This window comes from Diadema antillarum, unplaced genomic scaffold, assembly GCF_040938485.1.
Source record: "Diadema antillarum isolate AM-2024a unplaced genomic scaffold, OU_Dant_1.0 seq00000523_RagTag, whole genome shotgun sequence".
In the NCBI taxonomy this organism is placed as follows: Eukaryota; Metazoa; Echinodermata; class Echinoidea; order Diadematoida; family Diadematidae; genus Diadema; species Diadema antillarum.
Window position 1 is genome coordinate 125,479 of NW_027271475.1, and position 24,831 is coordinate 150,309.

The 24,831-nt window shown below is 38.2% G+C and overlaps 2 protein-coding genes across 5 annotated transcripts; one reads left to right on the forward strand and one right to left on the reverse strand.

Annotated features, from left to right (window-relative positions):
* Nucleotides 1–482: 482 nt before the first annotated feature.
* LOC139734324 (uncharacterized) lies at nucleotides 483–17,426 on the reverse strand. 4 transcript variants are annotated; one of them, XM_071645116.1, is made up of 10 exons: nucleotides 16,960–17,426; nucleotides 13,295–13,375; nucleotides 11,568–11,647; nucleotides 10,891–10,983; nucleotides 9,849–10,547; nucleotides 8,847–9,038; nucleotides 8,011–8,081; nucleotides 6,469–6,627; nucleotides 4,936–5,194; nucleotides 483–3,682 (listed from the first exon to the last, which is right to left on the reverse strand). In XM_071645116.1, exons 4-10 carry the CDS (start codon nucleotides 10,979–10,981, stop codon nucleotides 3,564–3,566), a joined length of 1,590 nt encoding a protein of 529 aa, XP_071501217.1. In that variant the 5' UTR covers nucleotides 10,982–10,983; nucleotides 11,568–11,647; nucleotides 13,295–13,375; nucleotides 16,960–17,426; the 3' UTR covers nucleotides 483–3,563. The 4 variants fall into 4 exon arrangements, with proteins under 4 accessions (XP_071501217.1, XP_071501218.1, XP_071501219.1 ...); XM_071645117.1 differs by having other exon boundaries at nucleotides 17,197–17,263; XM_071645118.1 differs by lacking the exons at nucleotides 13,295–13,375; nucleotides 16,960–17,426 and having other exon boundaries at nucleotides 11,568–12,578.
* Nucleotides 17,427–18,736: 1,310 nt separating this feature from the next.
* On the forward strand, nucleotides 18,737–22,943 carry LOC139734347 (putative nuclease HARBI1). The gene is made up of 4 exons (XM_071645139.1): nucleotides 18,737–19,056; nucleotides 21,005–21,299; nucleotides 21,786–21,922; nucleotides 22,598–22,943. The coding sequence occupies exons 1-4, from the start codon at nucleotides 18,737–18,739 to the stop codon at nucleotides 22,881–22,883; spliced, it is 1,038 nt and encodes a 345-aa protein (XP_071501240.1). The 3' UTR covers nucleotides 22,884–22,943.
* The last annotated feature ends 1,888 nt before the right edge of the window (nucleotides 22,944–24,831 follow it).

Sequence of the window (24,831 nt, forward strand, 5' to 3'; positions counted from 1 at the left end):
TGTAGCTGGTAAGGTAACAAATTAGTTTGAGCATACTCTCAAGTGCCTATCAATTATACAAACAACATTCAAGCACTATACCCTTACCCAAATCACTAACATTTGGTTAACCTTTCTGTAACATTTGCTAGAACCTGCAAAATGATAAGCAAATGTTTAATTTTAACCTTTATGCTTAGGTGGAATGTGTAAATATAATGGTAAATTTGAAAGGTTTAGGTTTATAAAATGCTTACTAACCTTCCAGAGAAGCGAATTATTTAAATGAGCTTAACCTTTAAAGGTTAAGCAAAGGTTAACAGGAATGGTTATATTAAAAAAGGTTAAGGTTAGCTTCTTAACCTTTAAATGTTAAGCTCCTAAGCCTTAATTGGGAAAAAATGCTGGTTAACCTTATATAGAGGCGAAATATTTAAATGAGCTAAACATTTCAAAGGTTAAGAAGCTGTTCTCTAACATTTGAAGGTTAACATCTCTGAAAGGGAAATTCACCTTTGGTAGCTTCTGAAAGGTTAAGGATACTTCCTTAACCTTTTATTTTTAAAGGTTAGGGAAGCTCGCCTGGTAGCTATAGCCATATACTAGTATGCAATTCACACGTCCTGCGAATTGTGTACTTGAGGCATTTTTTAAATTGCTGGACTCTACATTCATGTGTGTACATGTATACACAAAAAGTCTTCAATCAAAATTACCAAACTGAAAGACGTACAAGCTAGTATGTGCTTATAAATCATTTTAATAGTACATACCAGAAACATACAGATCAAAGTACATACAGTAATTGCATTTGATCTTTTTACTGTTGCAAGCGGTCAATAAAAGGGCGATGTATTGTGCAAAATAACTTAACAGTAGTGAACATGTAATTTTCATTCTTAATCACACATTCTGCAAAAACTAGAGCAAGTCAACTAGTCCAATGGGATGCCTCCACCTCTCTGGCAGTCACTAAATATTGCCACGAGTGAATTTTACCAATTACCTTGACAGGATCAAGTGGATTAAGTTATTAAGCCTTTAAACTCAGCCAAAAATCTGTTTATATGTACAGTAGTTGCATTGGCAATGTATTGCTCAATATAAAAATAAAAAAAAATGAAAAAAAAATGTCTGAAACATTATTATACATCTAGCACAAATTCAGCTGATCTGGTCCAAAATCTAATCAGCTCATCTTCATAGAAATGGAGTATCCCTGAGCCAGGTTTGATGAAAATCCATCAAGGCATTCTTTACATATCGCGGCAACAAGAAATAGGACGGACAGATGGACAGACCACCCTTCAAGGCGGAACATCACTGAAGGTGATCAAGGTTTAACCCTGCTCCAGCAGATCCAACTCCGAAAAAAAAAAATGGTAAAACTTACTTTGGCGACACTTTGTCCTATAAACCCAAAACGTATGTCTTGAACATCTATACCTCAATGCCTTCATGTACACCAGATCTGATTTCAATTGCTTGCAAACTGTGAAAGTACAGTACTTTGTTCCAGAAGATTTTTGCAAATATATATTATTACTATGGCAATGCTTGAACATGTACAAACATTAAGGATGTCATGCACAACTGTACAACTGATCATACATGCCCAATTTCACCTTAATTGCTCAAATGCTGTTGAAGCAGTTGACTCCACAAGATTTTGGTATAATTTTGGTTGCCATGGCAATGCTTAATTCTCTAACAAACATAAAAAAAACATATCATGCACATCTAAACCTTAATCTCATCTCAGATGTACGTCTCTTAGCTACTTTGAAAGAGTTTTATTCACAATGTCATCATAATTTTCATTGTTTTGAGCATTACCATCATATTGATATGAGGGGCTGCGACAGCTAATGAGTGAATCCATTATGCTGAATCCGAGTGATTATTTGGTGCTAGCTGGTCAACATATGAATATTGGCAAACTCAAATGACCCACAATTTGCTATTGGCAATTTTCTACTCTGCAAAATACGCATTACTTGTAACTGTCAAAAATCACTTATAAATTTATTTCATTTTTTAAACAATAATTAATGCATCATTTTTGTAAAAAGCTGTAAGCTGTTGGAATACATACATACGTACATGTAAATATAATACACACATCATGACATTCGTACAGGCAGTAAAGCGTCTTTGCCAAGACGTACAAAGAGGTATACAGGGGAAACTCGATATAACGAGATGGTCGGGACCTAGTCATTTTCCTCGTTGTAGCGGATATCTTGTTGTATCAGTAGGCATAAAAGAAAGCATAACATAAGGACATTAATTTGCACACGTTGGACTACCCATCATCTTTCAATCAATACTGACAACTTGGTAATGTGTGTGAGGGAATTGCTCACCTTTATGGGTAAGATGTTTTTCACCAATGAAATTCAATATCAAGAATGTGTTTCTCATTAATTGTAGATGTTTGAAGTTGTAAATCTATCATATAGCTTGCGATTGCGTCAAGATCGTCTGTGGATTTGTATGTGGTTATGGTATGGGTGTGTGTTGTGTGTGGAAAGCTTGAATACGGTCTGCACAATGCTATGTGTGTTTGTGACACATTCTGTATGTACATTGTGACTGCGTTTGTGTGTAGATGGGGAATTCCCTACATAGAAAGCCAATCACAGCATCAGATTGCCTCACACCAGCTAAACTTCATGATGTCATGGACTGTATACATACGGCCGTCCCACCACATTTTCTGCATGTACCAGTGCGCGCACACACACACACACATACACTTACAACAGGGAGGTGTCCCTGCTTACAACATGCAGTGCTAGCTGTAGAGTGCACTGAAGAAAATATGTGTGTACAAGACAGTTTTTGGCGCATTGAGCTTTACAATCTCGCAACATGATAGCACAGACAAAGTAAAGCTTTACCCAAAGGCATTTTGCTTTTAAACCTCGCTATAACAGGTTTGATTGGCTTTATTTTTCCTTGTTTGGAAATCACACAATTTATCTCATTATAGCAGTTATTTCGTTATAGCCGATCTTGCTATTAGAGTAGCATTTTACATAGACTTGTGTGGAAGGAAATCTGGAACCGGGAAAATTTCCTCGTAATAACCGATATCTTGTTATAGCAGTGTTCGTTATACAGAGTTTCCTCTGTATTTATTTTATGATACATCAAATGCCCTAAGACATATCCTTGTCAACTGCCAACACCAGCAATAGTGATATGATTTTTCCCTAGATACAGAGGACTCTTGTTATGAGGTCTTTGGGACCAGAGAAATATGCTACTTATAATGAAACCTTGTTATATCAGGGTTACAAAAACAATATAATACAAAGGGGAATTAAAATTTGGGACCACAAAAATTACCTTGTTATAATGAAAGCTCATTATATCAGTGCTCATTATCATGAGAGTCCACGGTTTTTGAAATTCAAATTAAACCCGTTCAGTGCTGAAACATTGATTCCATATCCGATATTCTGAAAATGTTCAAGCATAATGTCAAAATCTAAAGCATCAAACGCAGCTTGACGATCAAGGGGAATAATGTAAACAGCCATTTCCTGATCAAGTTCACAAAGGATATGAGTGCTGAATTAAACGGCTTTGGCACACAGTGCTCTGGCATTGCAGCACTTGTTGGTGAAGCGCAAATTAAATGCCTGTTCTGTCGTTTGTGGCCAGTCATACCTGGCAGTGACTGCCTTCATGTATTCTGAAAAGAGACAGAAAAAGTAAAGAGTATTATGAATGTATAATTTATACGTACAAACTTTCTTACATTATATACCTCATCTGAGATGAGAAAAAAAACCTTATATGTTGTATGCCCTAACCTAGATTTACATGTATCGTATGGGCCCTGTTGCATAAAAATTAAAATTGTTTACCTGAGAAAACTGTTTTTGTTTTTTTTTACATTTTATTCCTTTTCCTGTGTTAAAGCCAATGGCAAAGTCAGACTAACCAGATTTTTTAGTTTTTACCCGAGTTTTTCTCAGTTAAAACTTTCATGCGATAGGGCAATGGAGTGCCGTTTTCACAAACTTTTTATGAACACTGTAAAAAAATTTTTCCAAAGTTTCATGAGTTAATTTGACCCCACAAAAATGTGAATACTTATCACTCAGAAAAGCACAGCTGATAATGATTTACTGTATACGCCATATATTTCGCGAGTCTAAATTTTCGCAAATCGGGAATTCCCGACGATTTCGCAAGTGTTTAATTTGCGATCATGAAGTCCTGTACTGAATGAAGAAGTGTACACGCGTACGTCGCGTTCACATTGGGGATCAGAGTCAAATTTTCGCGTGTCTTTAATTTTGCGAATAGCACCCGACTCGCGAAATTCACGAAAATAAAAACCTCGCGAAATATCTGGCGTACACAGTAAATAAGATTCAAGATTAATATTTCTCAGACCAGGCTTGTTACAGTAATAGATGTTCGGTCATGCAACTTCAGACAAGGTTTTACGAGTCTGCGTGAAACTGAAACATGCAGAGTTATGCAATGTTTGGCCAACATGAAAGTAAAAAAAAAAAAAAAAAAAAAAAAAAATTGTACATGTACACATGCATGCCAGCAGCATGTGACCATCCAGCAAAATATGACATGCATGCAATCATGTAAATGATACGATCTGCATGTGTACAGTGTAGTAAATGAGTGGCCATTAGAAATAAGCATGAAAAGTTCCAAGGAATTTGATTAACTTACGGTAGACAATAATTCCACTAAAATATTTTGATTTCTGCAGAGGATTAATCAATGCAAGTCCATGGAATTAAATTTGAACACTTTAACATCAACTTAGCTGATTGCCTGAGGAATATGACTTCGACTTCTGACTTTGACTGTATTATATTCTTGACCTTTCACTAAAATGAAATTGGTCTAATGGCTTGTAAATCGTTTTCTAATGAATTGAGTGGTAGAAAATGTGCCAAACATCACCGACCTTACCTCTAATTGCTTCCACTGCCACTTTGTTTAGTGGCTTCCGGTTGGCCACCTTCTTCTTAGCAGTTCTTATGCCCAGGGAAGAAGACATCGCGAGCTCTTCCCGCGTGAACACCATCCCAATAACTGCATTTAGAAGGAAGGCTGGTCCTCCATTAGGACCCTTGGAGACAGCTTTCTGTTCCGCCTTGAAGAGGTCCTTCTTGTCCACCAGTATTCCAGAATACTTTTGAACATCAGCAGGGTCACTGATGAGAGGACGCTGGAAAAACATATACAACAATTTTTACATCATAAATGCAATGCAAAGCATGATAAATGAACTAAGTACAGGTAAATCCTGTTATAACGAATTGCTTGGGACTGCAAAAAAATCCTTTGTTAAAGGCAAATTACATTTTAAATGAAGTTCAAATATCATGTACAAATACTACATGTACAAACCATATGAACATTATGTGATATACATTCCTAGTATAATCAACAATATGACACAAATGGACCATGTACATTTCATCAGTGACGTTGAAATGTACACAATACATGATGAACTATAATGTTTATTTTGAAGGAAAATATGTAAGAACTGAAAACCAATACTTCTCAACAAAAACGCAGCATAAACCGTGATTCCAGTTTTCAAAATTGACACTTCGTTTCTGTCATGTCTCTCGTTTATAAACTATGCCTGGCTTTGTACAGGCATAGTTGGTAGTGAAGGGCTTCGCTAGTGTGTGGCCGAGTCCAAGTGACCTAATTTTATCAGCGCACACAACGCAACTGCCGAATGCATGCACCATGTACATCATATATTCAGCTATTACATAAACTTGCTTGTTGCTCAATGTTGTGCTGAAGAGGCGAGGCTTTGCTTGCGTATCAAGAAGTGTCTGTTGATCAGAGAGAATGATGGAGTGGGGTGCTTTTGAGGACTGAAAATTTGCGACTTCCCCATAAGCAAGCTCTAAATCAAAGGAATATATGAAGACGGGACAGAACAATCAGTTCGTAATGAGTGAAAATTTGTTATAGGCCACTTTGTTTCATGGGGATTGTTTTGCTGTTGGTTTGCAGATGCAGAGATTCAAGACTTAAGTTTTATTTCATTTGTAAGCAGTCATTCTTTAGAAGGGACTTCGTTATAATGGGATTTACCTGTAATATATAGGAAATTTTGAATGTTTGATCACCTGGGTAGCTACCTTTGCTCATAAGTTGTGGTTAGATCAGTGAAACCTGGTCCTTGGGACCATGAAAATTACCTTATATTAGGTTTCTTGTTATATCAGGACCATAAAAAAGCAATACAAACTTATAAAGTAAAACTACCTTGTCTGTTATAACACCTCTAGAGGTTATATCTGACCTCTATGTGAGGTTTAACTGTACTAGCAACCTTCTAGCTTCCACAGTAATGGGTATGGCTGTTACGGCACTAAACCAATGTGATGTTGAAACAGACTGGGGATTGGCTATCTACACACAATCATAGATAAGCAATGATTGTAATACAATTGTAGTTTATGTCAAGCATACCTTACGGACATTTTCCTTGTCCTGGTGTGAAGTGGGTGATGGAGATGGTGTTGCAGCTGGTGGAAGGTGACAAGGACTCTTGGTTATGGACCGAGGAATGTTTTGGGTTGAGGAAGGTTCAGTTGATTGAAGGGAACTTGTGGTGGTTGATGATTCATGCTGTAAGCAAGGAGAGAATGTCAAGATGAATTGATGAAAACTAGAACTATCACTGAAGGTGATTAACCCCCCCCCCCCCCCCCCAGTGTTTATTTATAGTATGTGATATCTTGAGGGCACTGAGAATACCGAAATAAGTGGTTACCATGGCAATGCATCGTCCAATACAAACACAAAGGACATTTTGCACAACTGTACTTATTACAGAGCATCATGCACACCAAATTTGACCTTCATAGCTTAAATGCTTAATTTTGAGAGAAAAATGAATGGTTACGATGGCAACACATTTTTCTCATACTAACACATTGGTGTCTTCCAACTACACCTGTAGATCATCATACATACTAAATTTGAATTTAATTGCTTGAATGATGTGGAAGTTATTCAATCCGCAAGGTTTTGGTAAAATTGTGGTTACCATGGCAACGCTTTGTCTGACAAACACAAAAAATGTGTTCCACATCTGTACCTCAAGGCCATAATGCATACCAAATTTGATTTCAATTGCTTTAAAACTGTGGTAGTTCACTCGACAGGATATTTAAAAGAAATACATGCTGTTACCATGGCAATGCTTCGTCAAGTACAAATACAAAGAGTGTCTCGCATAACTACACCTATAGATCATCATAGATACCAAATTTTGAAATTAATTGCTTGAATACAGTGGACGATATTCCCTCCACAAGGTTTTGGTAAAATTGTGGTTAGCACGGCAATGCATTGCCCAACAAACACACACACAAAAAAAAAACATGTCTTGTACCTCTTTACCTCACTATCATCATTTACCCTAAGTTTCATTTAAATTGCTTCAAAACTGTAGGAGTTCGTGACGCAAGATTTTGCATTAGACTGACCTCACGCTGATTCCTATATATCCCCTTCAAACTACGTCTGGCGGGGGTATAATTATAATTTTTTCAGTGGAACTGGAAATCTCGTGGTGGCATTGGCCCTAAAAACTATGCTGGGCATCTCTGGCCAAATTATTTAGCCATACGTTAAACGGGTCAGTCAGATTTATTTCGTCTACTTAGGCTAAAATGAGAAATAATCTTGTGTCCGGCACCCTACCTACCCAAAAACATGTAAAATGGTTCTAAGTGAACCAATTTCATAAGCAATTTGGCGAAATGAAATGTATTCTTACCAGGAATTTTTGTCCATACAAAAACTTTAAAAAAGGGGGGCAATGGAGAAATGAATACTGTATTCTAGCACTGATAAAATACAATAATGTGAGATCATGGTTAATTCAGGTGAATAATCCCTAGCATACTGGTTTCGTTCAATTAGAGCATTATGTTTGTATGCCAAATTTTTCTTACCTTGGTATTGGAAACAAATTATTTTGTTTGGCCTTATATGTACAATTACCTGGATACTCGATGTGTGGCATGAGAGGAGATCCGCAATAGCCTTCACATGGTATTGGAAATCTGGAGAAGCTGTAAATAGAATAAAAGTAGTACCACCTTCAAGTTCTGGAGCATAAGACAAACCCCCGGCTTGCTTTTAGAGCCACTGGTTAATATTGCAGTTGATTGATGTTAACATTCTAAAACTGGGCTGCTTGACCAATGTAATATATATACAGTTTGTATGTTCAGATTTTTGCCAAAATTTGTCTCAGATACTTTTTTAATTTTTTTTTTGGACATTAGAATCAATTAACTTGAATGATTTAAAGTTGAAATAATGTAATTAATATCAATTTAACCACCAAAACAAAATTTGTATTGGAATTGTACACAAAATTACAAATTTGATCCGTTCTCGGGCCAATGTTCAGGCAGTGTATGTACAAAACATTATGTAATACTTCGGAATGGTGTACCCGGAAGTGGCAAATTTGGTCTAAAAAATGTGGGAGACTTCAAAGAAAAAAAAATCATGAAATGGCACAGCAAAATCTTTGCGGGTTGTGGAATTATCGCACGACAAACTTCAGACTTTTGTTTTTGATGTCAAATAGAAACCATCGTTTATTTCTGGCACTAAAGACAAACTTAAACTTCCAACTTGTTTTTTAGCACCATGAGGAAGTGCTTCTTCACCTAAAACCAGAAAAAGATATGGGTTTCAAATACCTGTATAATATGGACACCAAAACTGTCACCCAAGTGTGATTGAAATTGAAGCCCAGAGTACAGGATTATTCAAGTTTTTGTAGCATTACAGATGAGGGACGCCACAAGGAATTCTTTTCTTACCTGCAAGTCCTACATGCTCATTCTCTCTCTCCAGACGCTTCACCTTGGCTTCAAGAATCCCTATTTTGGTATTTGCAAAAGCCAGGTCTCTTTCTAACTTTCTGATTCTCTCATCTTTTGTCTCCATAGTAGTGTAAGTCGGAAGGTAACTGTTGTAAATTGGTTGAACAGCGGGCTCCCAACTGCTGCCACCTATGTTTGAAAAATAGTTTGTGAAGTTCCAAGGAGATAAATAAAAAGGGCAGTCAACATATCAGAAATCTGTATTGCATCATGCTGTCTTCATATATAAAGATTATCTACATACAACTGAACTTCTTTTGGGTTGGGAGACTGAACCTCTTTTGGTCAGTAGACTGAACTTCTTTTGGGTCTGGAGAGAAGATTTTTAATATTTACCCACTTTTTGTTTTTCCCTTGCACCCCCCCCCCCCCCCCCCCCCCCCCCCAGGGCCACATGCTCCACATGAACAATTTCAGGTTCCTATCCACTAAGGTTGACCCCCACCAAGTTTGGTTGAAATCCGCTCACCGGTTCTGGAGAAGAAGATGAAAATGTAAAAAGTTTACGCAAGACGAACGAAAAGCAATCGCAATATCTCACTTTGGCTTGGGTGAGCTAATAAAAATGCCTTGGTTATGGTTTTTATTGGGGCTGGTTCGATATCATATCGGTTATTGGCCAATTTTTGGCCATATCGGTATAGGCCGAAATTATTTGAAAATTTGTTTTGATAACGATATAGAAAAAAAAAAGGAAAGGAAAATTTAGAGTTTGAAAGCTGTGGGATATCAGTAATTTCCAAGTAATGGGTAGAATAAATTCACAAAGTTTCAGCCATATTGAGGACTGCACCTAGCACTCAATTTTCAAATTTTCTTTAATTTTCTTAATATCGGTGTCAGTACCGGTATCGGCCGATATGAAATGTCCTCATATCGATATCGGCTGATATGCGTTTTTCCATAATGAAACCGCCCTAGTTTTATTTCAAAATATACCTTCATCAAAAGGTGAAGACAACATATCTAAGAAGCCACCATGTTGCTGATCATCATGCTGTAATGGTTGATGATCCTGCTGCTGTGGCGGTGGTTGAACCTCCTGCTGCTGTAGCGGAAGTTGCTTCTGCTGCTGAAGCGGAAGTTGCTTCTGCTGCTGTAGCGGAAGTTGCTTCTGCTGCTGAAGCGATGGTTGTACCTCCTGCTGTGGCAGTGGTTGCTTCTGCTGCTGAAGCGGTGGTTGTACCTCCTGCTGTGGCGGTGGTTGTACATCCTGCTGCTGCAGTGGAAGTTGCTTCTGCTGCTGAAGCGGTGGTTGTACCTCCTGCTGTGGCAGTGGTTGCTTTTGCTGCTGTAGCAGAAGTTGCTTCTGCTGCTGAAGTGGTGGTTGTACCTCCTGCTGTGGCAGTGGTTGCTTCTGCTGCTGAAGTGGTGGTTGTACCTCCTGCTGTGGCAGAGGTTGCTTCTGCTGCTGTGGCGGTAGTTGCTCCCCCTGCTGTTCGTGCTGCTGTGGGGGTGGCTGTACATCCTGCTGTGTTGGAGGTTGTTCCTGCTGGTTTGGATGCTCCTGCAGCTGTTGTCGTTTCTGTGGCTGTGGTGGTGGAGGTTCCCGTGGCTGTGATGGTGGTGCATGCTTCTGCTGCTGAGCGAATACGGAATTAAATCCGTGGATCATCCCCATGTTAACCAGTTGAGCAGCTGTATGAAAGGTATTTTTGTAACATCACTTTAATGACGAGGGTCACAATGAAATTTTGAAATCATTAGATGTTTAATAATGTGTGTGGTACAGATCTGCAATCATATAAAGCACTAATACGTGTATATTATGTAATGGTAATATACAATATTACATTTATGTCAGTAATAATACTATACACAGTAGGTTAGCACTAGCCTAAAATATCTTGTGACTCAATTTCAAACCTTTGCAGGCCATTCAAAACCAAATGTAGGGGTCCAATCAGAATTTCAAGGGTCCAAACTTCTGGGCTCTGAAATGGGTAAACAATAATGGGTCTGTCCTGGTGGGTGTACTCACGTTTTGCAGAAATGTCAGTTTTTGTTTGTTTCTCTTCCGCTTTCTGTGACTTCTGTCTCTTTCTTTTTTCAGTTGCTGTTTTTATTGCCATATCTGCACGTTTACATACAGAAAAAAGGCACTTTACACTTCAATTATAAGACAAAAATCATGATAAACAAAACATGAAATTAATCAAAATATGCAATATGTCGAATACCGTTGCTGCATGTTTATTTTCGCAATTATCTAAAGTTGTGATTCAGCACAGACATGCAATCATGCTTCAATGATATCCGCATTCCAATACAGGGCTTTATTTATTTAAAAGAAAATTGCTGGAGAGCAATGAATCCCTTTCATGAAACATAAAATCTTCCAGGAATGTGATTTAATTTAAAAAAAAAGGAATGTCAGAGCAGTAAATAATTCTTGTGGAAGTTTTAGGAGGGTTGTAGAATGAAATGTATATCACCCTCCTAAAAATGAAGATTTCCTAATGATATGTATAAAGCATGGCAAATCCCCCCCCCCTCACCAAAAAAAAAAACAATCTCTTTTTATCATTTCAGCATTTTCTTTTACCACAGCAGCAATCTTCCAACAAGATACATGTAGCCATGAAATTTCCACCCAGCATTGTTATATAAAATGTAATACAGAATTAAATACAAATGTATGATATACAATGTACATACCTTCTCAGTTATGCATGGAATGAACAGTGTACTGACATGGTAATATATACGGTATGCATGCTGTCAACAACGTCCAACTTCTGCAAATGATATGAATTCAACAGTAAGTTAGTGGCTGTATGTAATACATTTAGATAACAAACAAACTTTAACAAAGCTTTGGGAACACAAATTCTCATGTGAGCTGCACTATTAGTGTTGGCTCACGAAAGTAGGAGGAAAGATTATAGTAGGTAAATCCCATTATAACAAAGTCCCTTTATAACGAATGACTGCTTTAATACAACAAAGCAATGCTAGAGCTGAAGTTAGATTACTAGTAATGCCTTGCATGTACAAACCATGCAATATTGCACAGTGATTCACTTATAACAAAGGATTTTGCGTGGTAAGATTATAAGGGGATTTGCCTGCATTGAGTACATCTAGGGGTTTTTCAACATTAACAAAATTATCAACTACAATATTCTAACATGAAGATATTTCAATCAATTAGAGAATTTGTTTGCAAAAACTGGTAAGTCTGTTAACATTTTGTCAACGGTTTTCCACGATGATTTCTAACATGTAACGCCGAAAGGTTTGGCATTTTGCCCGACAGGTTTGAAAATTGCCAATAGGTTTGAAATCATTACCAACAGGTTAAAAAATTTTGACATGGAACAATTGTTATTGGAAACTATTACAATGAACACATAATAAACTACATGTAGATATGTACCATGCCCTTTCCTTGGTAAATCGGCATGTTTACATGCGGTATTAATCAAAGTTACAAGGGTTTGTTTGACTTAGGCGAGGTTGACTTATGAATAATTAAAGATAAACTAGAAATGTCGCTACAGCGACTGGTTATACCCCCGCCAAACAACATTTCATAAGCTTTGGTCAAAAAATTGAGGAAGTAGTTAAATCCGCAAGATCTTTCCTTGATCTTCTGCCATTAATATGCCGTTACCATGGCAACGTACTTTCAGATACTGTCAAAAAATGCGTCTTGCACATCTACAACCAAAGGCACACATCTGTACCAAGTTTCATGGAAATTGGGCAAAAACTGAGGAAGTAGTTTGCAACACAAAATTTTCCATCATTTTGGCTCATAATATGTGAGCTGTTACCATGGCAACATACTTTTTGTCACTGTCAAGAAATGTGTCATGCTGACCTATATCCTAAGACAAACATTCAATATGAATTCCATGAGAATTGGAAGAACACTGATGAAGCAGTTTTGCCATGAAGCATTTTGCCCTATATTTTACCAATAACATGCCGTTAACATGGCAACGCACTTTTTGCCACTGCGGAAATATGTGCCTTGCACATTAACATATTCAGATGAACATCTGTACCTAATTTCATAAAAATTGATCAAAAACTGTGGGAGAAGTTCGCGACGCAAGATTTGTACCCATTTTTGCCCATAATATGCCGTTACCATGGCAACGTACTTTTGGGTACTGTCAAAAAATACGTCTTGCACATCTACAACCCAAGGCACACATCTGTGCCAAGTTTTATGGGAATCGGTTGAAAACTGAGGAAGTAGTTCGCGACGCAAGATTTGCAACGGACCGACCGCCCGACCGACCGCCCGACCGACCGTCCGCTGATTCCTATATACCCCCTTCAAACTTCGTTTGACGGGGGTATAATTATATTATATGAATAATTTCAAAGGATTAAATGTTAGAAGAAATAAAAACATGTTTGTATACACACACCTGTCTCATGACCTTGTCCACAGCTTTCCTTCTTCCTTTTAGTGTTGCCTTTCGTTCCTGCCTCAACAGCATTCAGTTCTCCTATTGTTACATGATTTGGGTTGATCAAACTAAAATGATTGATGGAATACAATGTACACAATACAATAAGGCTGAATTAAGTCAGGTTTTTTTGGTCAGCAGTGGGGGGCGAATTGGCACTGGCCCCTCTTTTTATGCTGCTGACCTTTTTTTTTCCCCCTTTAGTCATCACGCAAAAATGCGTGCGTGATTACTGATGACCTTTTTTTTAATCATCACACAAAAATATTCGGCCGAATTTTCGGCACCCCCTTTTGGTGAATCCTGGATCCGGCACTGGTCAGCTACACATATGAGCAGGGAGGTGCCTCCCTGGTGATTACAGCTCGTTGTTCCGAAGGTTCGTTATTCCGAAGGCTCTTTAGTCCGAAGATTCGTTATTCCGAAGGTTCATTGTTCCGAATTTCATTTTCGGATTAACGGATCTTCAGAATAACGAACCTTCGGAATAACGCCACAAATGTTCGGATTAACGAACCCTTATTCATTTTTGGTTTAACGAACGTCTAGGTATAGGGAATTTGTGTGTTTCGGATTAACGACCCTTCGGAATAACGAACCTTCGAATAGCGAACCTTCGGAATAACGAACAGCACCCCTCCTTGGTATATAGCCGTCTGCATGGTAAACCATCCACCACAAGAGGAAGGTTTTCAAAGACTTGGCAATAAGCATTAATGTGTCTTGCCCGCTTGAATGACTTCATTAACAAAATAACCAGAAAGATTTACACATGTAGCCTACTAGTATTCTACTGTACTACCCATGCATTAATGAGTGCACGGACAAGGATTAAGGACCTATGCAGAAACTTGCACAATGTTAGTGGAACGATTATATTCAGTTGGAAGATGACACAGTCTGCAGAGCTGCCAACCTTTGGAAGCACAAATTAGCACTCCAAAATTCGTATTTTTCCACCAGAATTCATATTTTATCCATCTCCCTCTTTTTGCTATCTTGAATCAAAGTCGTCGACTTACGCGGCCTACAGGCTCTAAACATAACAGTACGACACATGCCGAAGTATCGAACTGGTCACCAGCACGATAAAGATTCCAAACTACGCAATGTTCAGCGTTGACTGCTTTCTCGCAATTGTTGTTGTTGGTGCTTAAAGGCGCGTCGTTCAATATTGAATATTTACGCCAATATTTACGCAATGAATGTGTACAAGTGGATGTATGTACCTCCAGAAACTTGCTGGGCTGGTTATGGAAGCCTCCACTATCAAGCAGGGGAGGGAATGCTTTCATCGTCTCAAAAGAGCTTCTGTGAGCGAATGCAAAACTCTGTTCGGTGTTTCCAATTATTGCCTAATATAAAACATAATCATGCGTTGTTTTCAGGCTTTACCCTTTTCATTTTACTGGATTTTAAAAATCAGTATTTCCTGAAGTATCCCAATTCATTTTACCCTAACTGGAATCAGAAAGTCAGCTACAACGACGATCGCAAACTGCCGCGCTGCGTGTGGTTGTGCCAATTTGCAAACACGTGGTGAATGCACCATGTGCTCCTGCCTAAGAGGTTACTGCAAGTTCGATGGATCGAATGTGCCATAGCTGAGCTGAATGGCTTGTTTACGGTAAACATGCAGTTTACGTTTGATACGAAGAAATCATTACGTCCTTCACGAGGAATAACATACAAACAAACAAACAAAAACACCTACGAACGAATGTTGATAGTCAAAACTTTGAAAAGTAATAAGCAGTTATGATGAGCGTGAACTCAAATTGATGTGCAATGTCATGATTCTGCTGTCTAACCAGGTGATGACTGCATCTCATTGGACATACTCGTAGTGAATTTGTCTGGGCATACGAGACCTTTTCGGTATTTCTGTGATTGCATTTTCAATTGACTGATTAATCGATCCTTTTCTTTTTAAGTGTTCAGGGAACATAAGATATTCGAATATAGTGTACTGCAGTACACTATATTCGACTGTTTTACGTTTCCTACTATGCGCCAAAAGAAAGGCTATAGAATCACGATATCTTGGCAATGATTCCTTTAATTCAACTAATACGATCGATATTTCCTGGATATTTATACGCTGTTTCAGAGCTACCAAGTCTCACGCATGGCACCCATTTCTTCTCACGTATCGGGCAAATTCTGCAACTTGGGCCAATAATAGGGAGCATAGCTCGAAGGATTAAAGTGATAGTTGCAATTGAAGGTATTATTTCCCTTTTGTCTTTCAAAATAAGTAAAAAAATAGTCACTTAAGTATGCTCCTGCACCATTAAGAGCTGAAAATTAAAAAAGCTCCCTACCGCGGGAGGTGGGAAAACCCCTCCGACACCATCGCTTGCGCGCATATTCGCGCGCCGAGATGCCGAGTCATGAAATCTCACTCATATTCTTTTTTTTTTTAAACTTCGCACCCCTGCTGTTTACTCCAGTGCGCGCATTCTTTCGTCTGGCACGCACCTGGGTGTGTGGCACCTGCTTTTGTGGAAATTTCCACAAGGGGGAGAAGGGTGGGGGGTCAAGTTTCTTCGAGCCGAAGAGAGTGCACGTAACACGATCTCTTCGCTCTGCTAGTAATTTATTGTTATTCGTGCTTTCCCCTTATTCTTTGCTGATATTGAACATATTTAGGTTTAACTTTACGAGGGTTGGTAGCACGTGCATGGTTCTTTTTGTGGTGAGGTGTATGTAATTTTTTTTTCATCATTCTTGGGAGGGGAAATAAAGAAGAGTAAGGGGGAAAGAAGAATAAGAGGGAAAGAGAAATAAAACGAACAGCACGTACGCTCAGCATTCACAGTAAGCCGTCTTTTTACACCAGCATAGTTAATTATCAGCATCACCATCAGACATTACTCAGATCATTTTAGCCTTTTCCTATCAACATTAAGAAACACGCACAGTCCCTCGAGATAAACACCTGGGAAAATAAATAACAAATACAACATATCAACACCTCCCAACAACACAAATATCTAGAAAAGACAACACACAGCACACCGAAGCGGCTGGGATCAAACTTCGTCGCTTTGATCAGTTGATTCGAAAAAGCATTGCAGGAGATCAGAGAAATCGCCGTTACGAAAATAACAATGCAAGACACTTGAAAGAATTACGTCTAAATACTTCAAAGTACAAAGGGAACGGATACTAGTGATATAAAATATAAGAAATCGTACCAAACGAGGTGTGAAAAACGACAGAAATAGAACGATAAGTTTAGTACACATACATGTAACGTAGCTTGACCAGACCCCTGTGCGACTTCGAGACAGTGGCTGCGTGTAGTTAGTTCTCTAACAGGCCCTAGGCCTAGCAAAAGTTTGCAGCACCGAAAGCTACGCGAAAATAAATGCACATTGGAAGCTCGGTTTTGCGACGAGATCCTTGGGATCAAGTCAATAAACGATACAAAACAAAGGAAATTAATTCATTTTGACCGGAGAATAGTTTATATTGTTACACGAGATCTCCTTTAAATGGGCCTAGAACCACTAGAAATACATGGAGTTTCCACGAAACTCGGGAAGGAAAGTTCGAACGCTTTTCACTTGCACATACTGCAGACAGCAGTGCACATCAATACACGAACAGAAACTCACCTCTTCCTTGCAGAAAAATGATGCAATAACGTTACAAAAAACACACACAACACTCTAAAAATCATTTCGTACTTGGGAGGCAAGGGAAAAGTGGATGAAGAAGAAGAGAAAAAGAAGCAGACATTGCACAACGGAACGCTTCTACCCCGACTCAAAACGGAATAGGGTACTGTCTGTTGTGGCAGCTGGCTACAGTTTGTAGCTAAGCTACATACTGTACATGTACTGTATACTCACGCTCCCCCAGCCGCCAGTAGCCGGCCGCGCCAGCCGGCCACACATGGGGATACCACAGCGATCGGTGTTTTCAGTACTAAACACCCGTTGATCCAGGGTCCGTAGGCAACAGGGATTCACGCACGCGAAGTTCGGTTCGGTGTACACAGTACGCAAGCGGCGAATTGCGTGTGCGCACACTTTTCTATTCAGCGCTTTCCACACATGGTGCGTACGCGTTGCATCGATATCCCAGCTGAGTAGAGAATGATAACATTGCACATGCGATGTGCGTTATGCCAAGGAGGTACTAGGCCTAGTACCTCCTTGGTTATGCCATTTTTTTTACCCATTATTTTTTTCCCACTGTAAATTCGTACTTTTTAAGGATGTTTTCGTATTTTCGTATTTTCGTATTTTCGTATTTTCGTATTCCCTTCGATTTTTCGTAACAAATATTTTTAACAATTTTCGGAACGGTTGGCAGCTCTGTACAGTAATCCAAGATTACCACCTTACAACTCAAGAGTAAAAATTGGGGTCAGGGTCAGCTGTGAATGTAAAGCCTAATGTTCTACTACAGTACTCTCCGCGTAATCGGGTATCGCTTAAACGGGTACTCCGTTTATTTGGGTAGTAATGTCAAAATCAGTTCCAATGCACATTAAAATTACCTGATAATTGGGTTGCCTCTCCGCATAAATGGGTAAATAATTTCTTCTAATCTATTGTCTACCCACATTTTATCACAGATATAACATTTTAAGAAATCATGAATGTCAAATTTTCCATCGCTAACCGCATTCTCTGCCTAATTTGAAAAGAAGACCGATCATTTGGGGAGTGATCAAACATAAAAACACATGTACCAGTACCGACTTGCCACACTTAAACGAGCATTATACATGTAGCTGGCACTCATAGACATAGACAGACAGGAGTTATCCACACTTGCGCTCCTCCCTTGCTCCCCAACAACATTCACAATACGAGAAATTTGCAAAGAAAGGTCATGCAGCAGCTCCATAATGTTGCTTTTCCCCAGTCAATTCTCGAAAAGTAACCTGACGTTCTACGTGACCAGTGCACGCAAAGAGAAATGTTCATTTCGGAAAACGCCTTCATGTTAGCGGGCTAGAGTCTATACTCAAACAACAAAGTTTTCTGAAGGACATATTTGTCCACAAAAAGAGTGTAAATTATTGTTCGTGACTGAGGAGTGAAGCGTAATGTATGTATAATGTGCCGTGCAAGCACGCGCGTTACGCATACAGTGTAGGTGTTTGGTGCAGTGTACAATGCATGTACATACACATTGAGTGTGTCAATTATGAATGAGACCTGGGCCCCGTTGCTAGAAACTTTGCGTTTAAACGCAACTCCAAAAATCAAACGCAAGTCCTGGAAATCCCACGCAACTTTGCGTTTAAACGCAAGTCTGTTGCTGAAAGGACTTGCGTTTAAACGCAAAGTTGCGTTTAAACGCAAGTCCCTTGCGATCAAACGCAACTTTGCGTTTGATGTAGATCAAATGCAAGCAATCAGTCACAGCACAATCAAAATGGCTGCCTATGTGGTAGAACTTGAGGAGGAGGAGGAGGCACTCCATCAAGCTCCTCGGCCTCATCGTACTTTCAAACAAAGGTTCTCTGCCTTGGACTCCCTCACTGACGAGGAACTCAGAAAGAAATATCGTTTCAGTAGGGATGGTATCATGCACATTGTCAACATGCTGGACAACCATCTACAGCGCGCTACAGCAAGGAGCCATGCCATCCCTACTGAACTTCAAGTTCTAATTGCCCTGAATTTCATGGCTACCGGCTCATTATTTGACTCTGTTGCGAGTATTCACGGTGTACACCGCAGCACAGTCTCCCGGTGCGTGCATGCTGTTGCCGAGGCCTTGTGCCAGCAGAAGAACAACGTTAGTACATTTATTTGCCTTTGTAAAATTTATTTTGTATTCTAGAACTAGATACCGACTTTCAATAAAGTCGCTATTGATATCACCACATTCATTTTAGCAATGTTCTGAACTAAACTTTATTATGAAGGCCACCGTGGCAGTCGCCACCATGAACAACCATGGCTGGGACTAAGAGTACCTGTACGAATGTTTACCGTAGTTACTACACAGTATAATAGTCATTACGCTGCAGCTGACACTCAGCTTGCTTGCCTTGCCTTGCCTTGACTACATTTTTCCCACGTTGTTTGAAGCGAACATTCAATTGTAACTCAGCAGTCCTAGCCTTGTCTAATGTCCAGTAGTGAACTAGTACACTTGCAGAATTTCCAGACAGTCAGTTTAGCTCAGTTCAGGAAGATGTAGAACACTAACTCAGTTTGATTATGATAATTTGTCAGCCTTCAAATCGAGCCTTTCTGAACTTCTGCTACAGTTCAGTGGTGGTGTACGCATCGAACAGTATCCGATCTCCTGTGATCATCGAATCGTCGTCTACGTTTACGTGGCCTGAGAGGGCAGCAATTAATCCAGCAACTTTTTATTATTATTATTATTATTACTGTACAATGTATTTAGAATTTAAAAAAAAGTTTTTTCCCTGCAAACACTGTTTAGGGCAAAATGTTTGAATGTCATTATTAGCATCATATTCACACACTCATACACATCAGAATACAAGTGTAAACTTAAAGCACGCAGCTATACTTTTTTAATGTACAGTTAAAGCACACTTTTTAAAGTGCACAATATGACATCTTTTAAATGAAATATTTCAAAATCCTTAATAACTTTTTTAAATGAAAAATCTGCCTCCAATAACTTGCTAGAGACATCAATGTCTCTTAATAACTTTCATAATATGACCACAATCATTTACCTTATTACCCATTCTACAATGTATGTGAAATACCTCTAGACAATTGAAAACAATACCCTGTAATCTGTATTAATTATGAAGAGTTTGTTTGCAAAAACCGATAAGTCCATATTAGCCAAATTGAGATATTTACGATTAAAGGTCAAGAAAAATAAAGAGAATAATAAGGAAATGTTCGCTTCTTTTGACCATAAGTTCAAAAATGTACCTGTATGTGTAGTGACCAATATATCATTTAAAAAGGTATTATTTTGTACTTTATGACAGAGACAGTACTTCAAAATCTTCAAAAATGGACCTATTGGTTTTTGCGAACAAATTCGTCATATGTTCTACATGTATATATGTATGTATGTATATACACACATATATACATATAGAACACATAAGTCTACACACCAAACTGTAGCACCCGCCCCCATAAAGAAGAAATTAACAAAGCACCACACAAATACTTAACAGCACAACAAAACAAAAAACATTTCCACTCTCATACATTGATGTACAAGTCAATAACATGTGTCAAATGTGTACGCACTCCATTGAAAGCGTTACTACTTATAAGATGTGCAAAGTTAAAGCAGTGAATCATGATACACACACATATACTGAATGCACCACATACATCCCACACAAAGAAATGAAAAAATTCATTGCATGTACATACATAGAGAGAGATATAGATATAGATATAGATCTGTAAATATGTAACCACACAATTACACATAGTATACTGTACAAGAGAAAATGAAATAATATGAAGTTATTAGGTGTCAATGATGTGAAGAAATAATTTATTCAACATCATAATAACTTTTCATTTAACTTATCATTGTAATGAAAAAGAGAATATACACGGTATAGAAAAAAACTGACAACAATAATACAAACGTCACGTACGTAGATGTAAGTACCACATACTGTGAGTATTGTATTCTAGACCTTTTGCGATGTTATTTAAAATGTTCAATTACATGTAGAACAATTTGTCTTGTCAACAAATTTCAGGTCATCAAATTCCCCCATGCCCCAGAAGTTGTGGCCTCAACTGTGGAGCAGTTTCACAACATTGCGGGATTCCCAAGAGTCGTAAGCGTGATAGACTGCACGCATGTCAGTCTCCACGGATGCCACCTCGGGGAAGACGAATATGTTTACATAAATCGTAAGGGAAGGTGTACAGTAAATGTTCAGCTGGCATGCGATGCCAAGTTCAGGATAACCAACTGTGTTGCGCGATGGCCAGGCAGCACACATGATAGCCGCATATTTCAGGTAAGTTCTCTCGATAATGATAATACAATTTGAAAATGCACCATTTTTTTTTGCTTTAAATCTCACAAACTTGACCATATGTATCGAAAGAGTTGATACAGTTTCATGACAAATTACAATTTAAATGAGTTTGACATTAGCTGTTATGAAATAGCACCTTTCAGAATTTACATTGCTTTAAAAGTCTTGATGATGTTAAAACAAGAAATAGTACTGCAGCACAAGGCCATCAATGTATATTTCCTTAGGCAATGAGTCAATGATACTATGAAACAAAATAAGAAACTAAATGCAATAAAATTTGAAAAGTCAATGTGAGAAAATTGATATTACCTTCACTCAAAAAAAAAGAGAAAAACATGTCATAATTGAAGTCACACTTATATATAAAAATATAAATAATTGTTGGTTGACTGAATACAAAAAACCAAAAGCATTACTTTATATTCTTACAAGTTTGTATTGTATCACAAACTGTTATCACAGAACAGCAGACTCTTCCAGAAGTTTGAAAGTGGCCAACTTCAAGGCATACTGCTCGGAGATTCTGGGTATCCCTTGCTTCCATACCTCATGACCCCAATACTGAATCCTCAAACGAGAGCAGAACATGCATACAACCAGTAAGTAACCAAGTATGTCAAATTCTACAGTAAATATTATGGTACATGTTTTCAAAACATAACATGACATAGTGTTCATTGAATAACATCTTCCTTTTTTTTTAGAAAATGGTGAACACTGCAGTTATTTCACAGATATCTTATCTTTGTGTATTGCATTGCTATCATTTACTTTGTATTTCTTTTACATCAACAAATGTATTCAATCTTTTCTTCTCTGAATGATTACACACTGTGGTACTACACCCTCAGACCAAACTAAAAATGAAGAAGGCTTACCGGTATATACAACCTTCACTGTACTGTAACTCTATCTAGGAAAAAAAAAAAGATCTGTTCATTACAACACTAATATATATTGGTAGATATCTGTTTACAGTTGAATACAGTTACTCCAAAATTATTTATTTTGGCAAAATTCTGATAGACAGCTTCTTTCAAGCAATTCTGTGGCATTTGACACAATTACCTCTTATAACAGTGTTGTATAATACATCATTGTACAGGAGGTTATGCATATAAATGTAATGTACCCTTTCACTGTGAAAATGCCTCACTTTATATTTTGATGTCTGGGCAAAAAATGTCTTCATTTTCAATTTGTAGGAGGGTAAGACAACATTAATGTTGACATTTTTTCTTTGTTTTTTTCTAATTTCATCTACAAATCTACAGTGCACATGTTCACACCAGGTCCATCATTGAGCAACTCAACGGCCAGATCAAAAACAAATTTCGTTGTTTAATCGGCCATGGACTGCAAATTTCCCCCCAGCGAGCCTGCAATATCATCACAGCAGCGTGTGTCCTGTTTAACATCTCAAAGGATCTGGGTGGACACGACATGGATGACGACTTCGCACCTGCCAACGAAGATGCTGCAATGGAGTTCGTCAACAGAAATGTGGACCCAGCAGCCGCAGCTGTGCGAGCAGAGATAGTCCGTGCATTTGATGCCTAGGTTTCTTTGGACCATAAGTACAGCATACATGTGCTTTTATGCCTCAGCCATGAAGTGTTACTTTTGGGGTTCAGGGGTTATTCGTATGTCAAGTTGTTCCAAAATCTATCTTGTGAAGAGTGTCAATTAGAAAAAAAAATAGTGAACAGAGCTGTGCCTATCAACTCCTGGTTGCACATGCTCAATAAGATTAAAGGTTAAAGTCAAATTCTTAAAAACATCACAATAACTCCTATATACATGCATTGCCTGGAAGTACTTCATTGCAACATATAGCGTACATACATGTACATGCATTTTCAGATAAATTCGCTGGGGAAAGTTTTGGGCCAAGATTTCAAAGGGCAATGGTCAAAGGGCCAGCTGAATTGCTAAAATGTCCACACTAGCAGCTATGCTCTCTTAATAACAAAATGAATAAGTAAAATCCATTGATCTTCAGTCCATTTCAGCTCGTTGGAACCATACCTCAGAATTTTTATTGGATAACTTCACCACCTCGAAAAAAATGGATTGAAATTAAACTTGTCAAATTGGACCAGTTATCTCTATGGGAGTGAATTTTTTCTTGAAATGAAAGTTGACACGACTGTCTTCTGAGAGTACTAGCTCACTATCCTTCGATGAATATGTACATGTATTAGCCGAGACCTGGGGCTATCCATTTTTCATCATATGTTGGGATCACATCAAAAAACTTATCTGAAAATGAATCTTTGCTTCGATGTATGGAGATATTTCTTCTTTCTGTGATTTTCTTAGCAATAGCAAATGAAGAAAATTCAATATCACCCCACTATTTTGCACTTGCTTAGTACATGTCATGTACATCACTTCATTAAATAATTACTTCATCTGACACCATCTTGGGTAGGTAAATTTGGGTCATTGGTCATAAATGTTTAATACTGTGTATTCATGAATACATGTTGTATCTTTCCCATATTTTACAGACTTAAAGAGCATGATACAACAATCATTTCACAAAATAACAACTTCTTGCTTAGACCCAATCTTGTCCGTGCAAAGGAGGTTGAAGGTCAAATATACTTCATTCAGTAGCTTTGTGATTGTATGTGGTATCACCCCCGTACTTTGCACACATGGACCACGATACATTGATAAAATAACTCTTTGGTCATCTGCCATCATGGCTGTAATAACAAGTTCAAAAATTCTTTCTTCTGTATCTTGGTTATTATACAGTCCCTTACGGGGGCCAGATTGTGCACATACGTAGACCAAGTTATCATGATCATTTCATAGAATGTCGACTTTTTTAATCAGACGACATGTTGGCTGGAGCAAAGGAAGAGTCAAGACTAGAATTTGTACTGTACCTTTGTATACATGTCATATTACTCCCATATTGTGCACACATTTAGCCGAAGCCATATGGAAGGTTTCATGAAATAACAACTTTCTAATTAGGAGCCATCTTGTCTATGTACATGTTAGGGACAAGGATCGAAAGCATCTTTTTCTTTATCGTAGCAGATACATAGCATATTGCCCCCATATTTTCCATAGACATGGCTGCGGAAGTGAGGCATGAAGGTCAAAAGTTCTTTATATTGTATCTCGGTTAGAATAGGCCTTACAGAAGGGAGATTGTACACATATATCAAACAATGTTACCTGAATCATTTCATGAAATAATGACTTTATCCTCAGAAGCCATCGTGTCTGTGCAAGGGAGCGTCATAGGTCAAGAATACTTCCTCTTGTATATTGTATAATATGTGACGTAATGTCCACAAATTTGCAGATTTTCACCCAGATTTTAGTATGTTGTAGCTTATTAAATGCTCTCATCGATATTCTAGCAAAAATTTAATTGGAAGACGGCATCACCTCGTAAAAATGGATTGAAAGTAATCTTGTCAAATTTGACCAGTTTACGTGTTATCTCTACGGGAGTGCAGTTTCTCTGGAAATGAAAATTGAC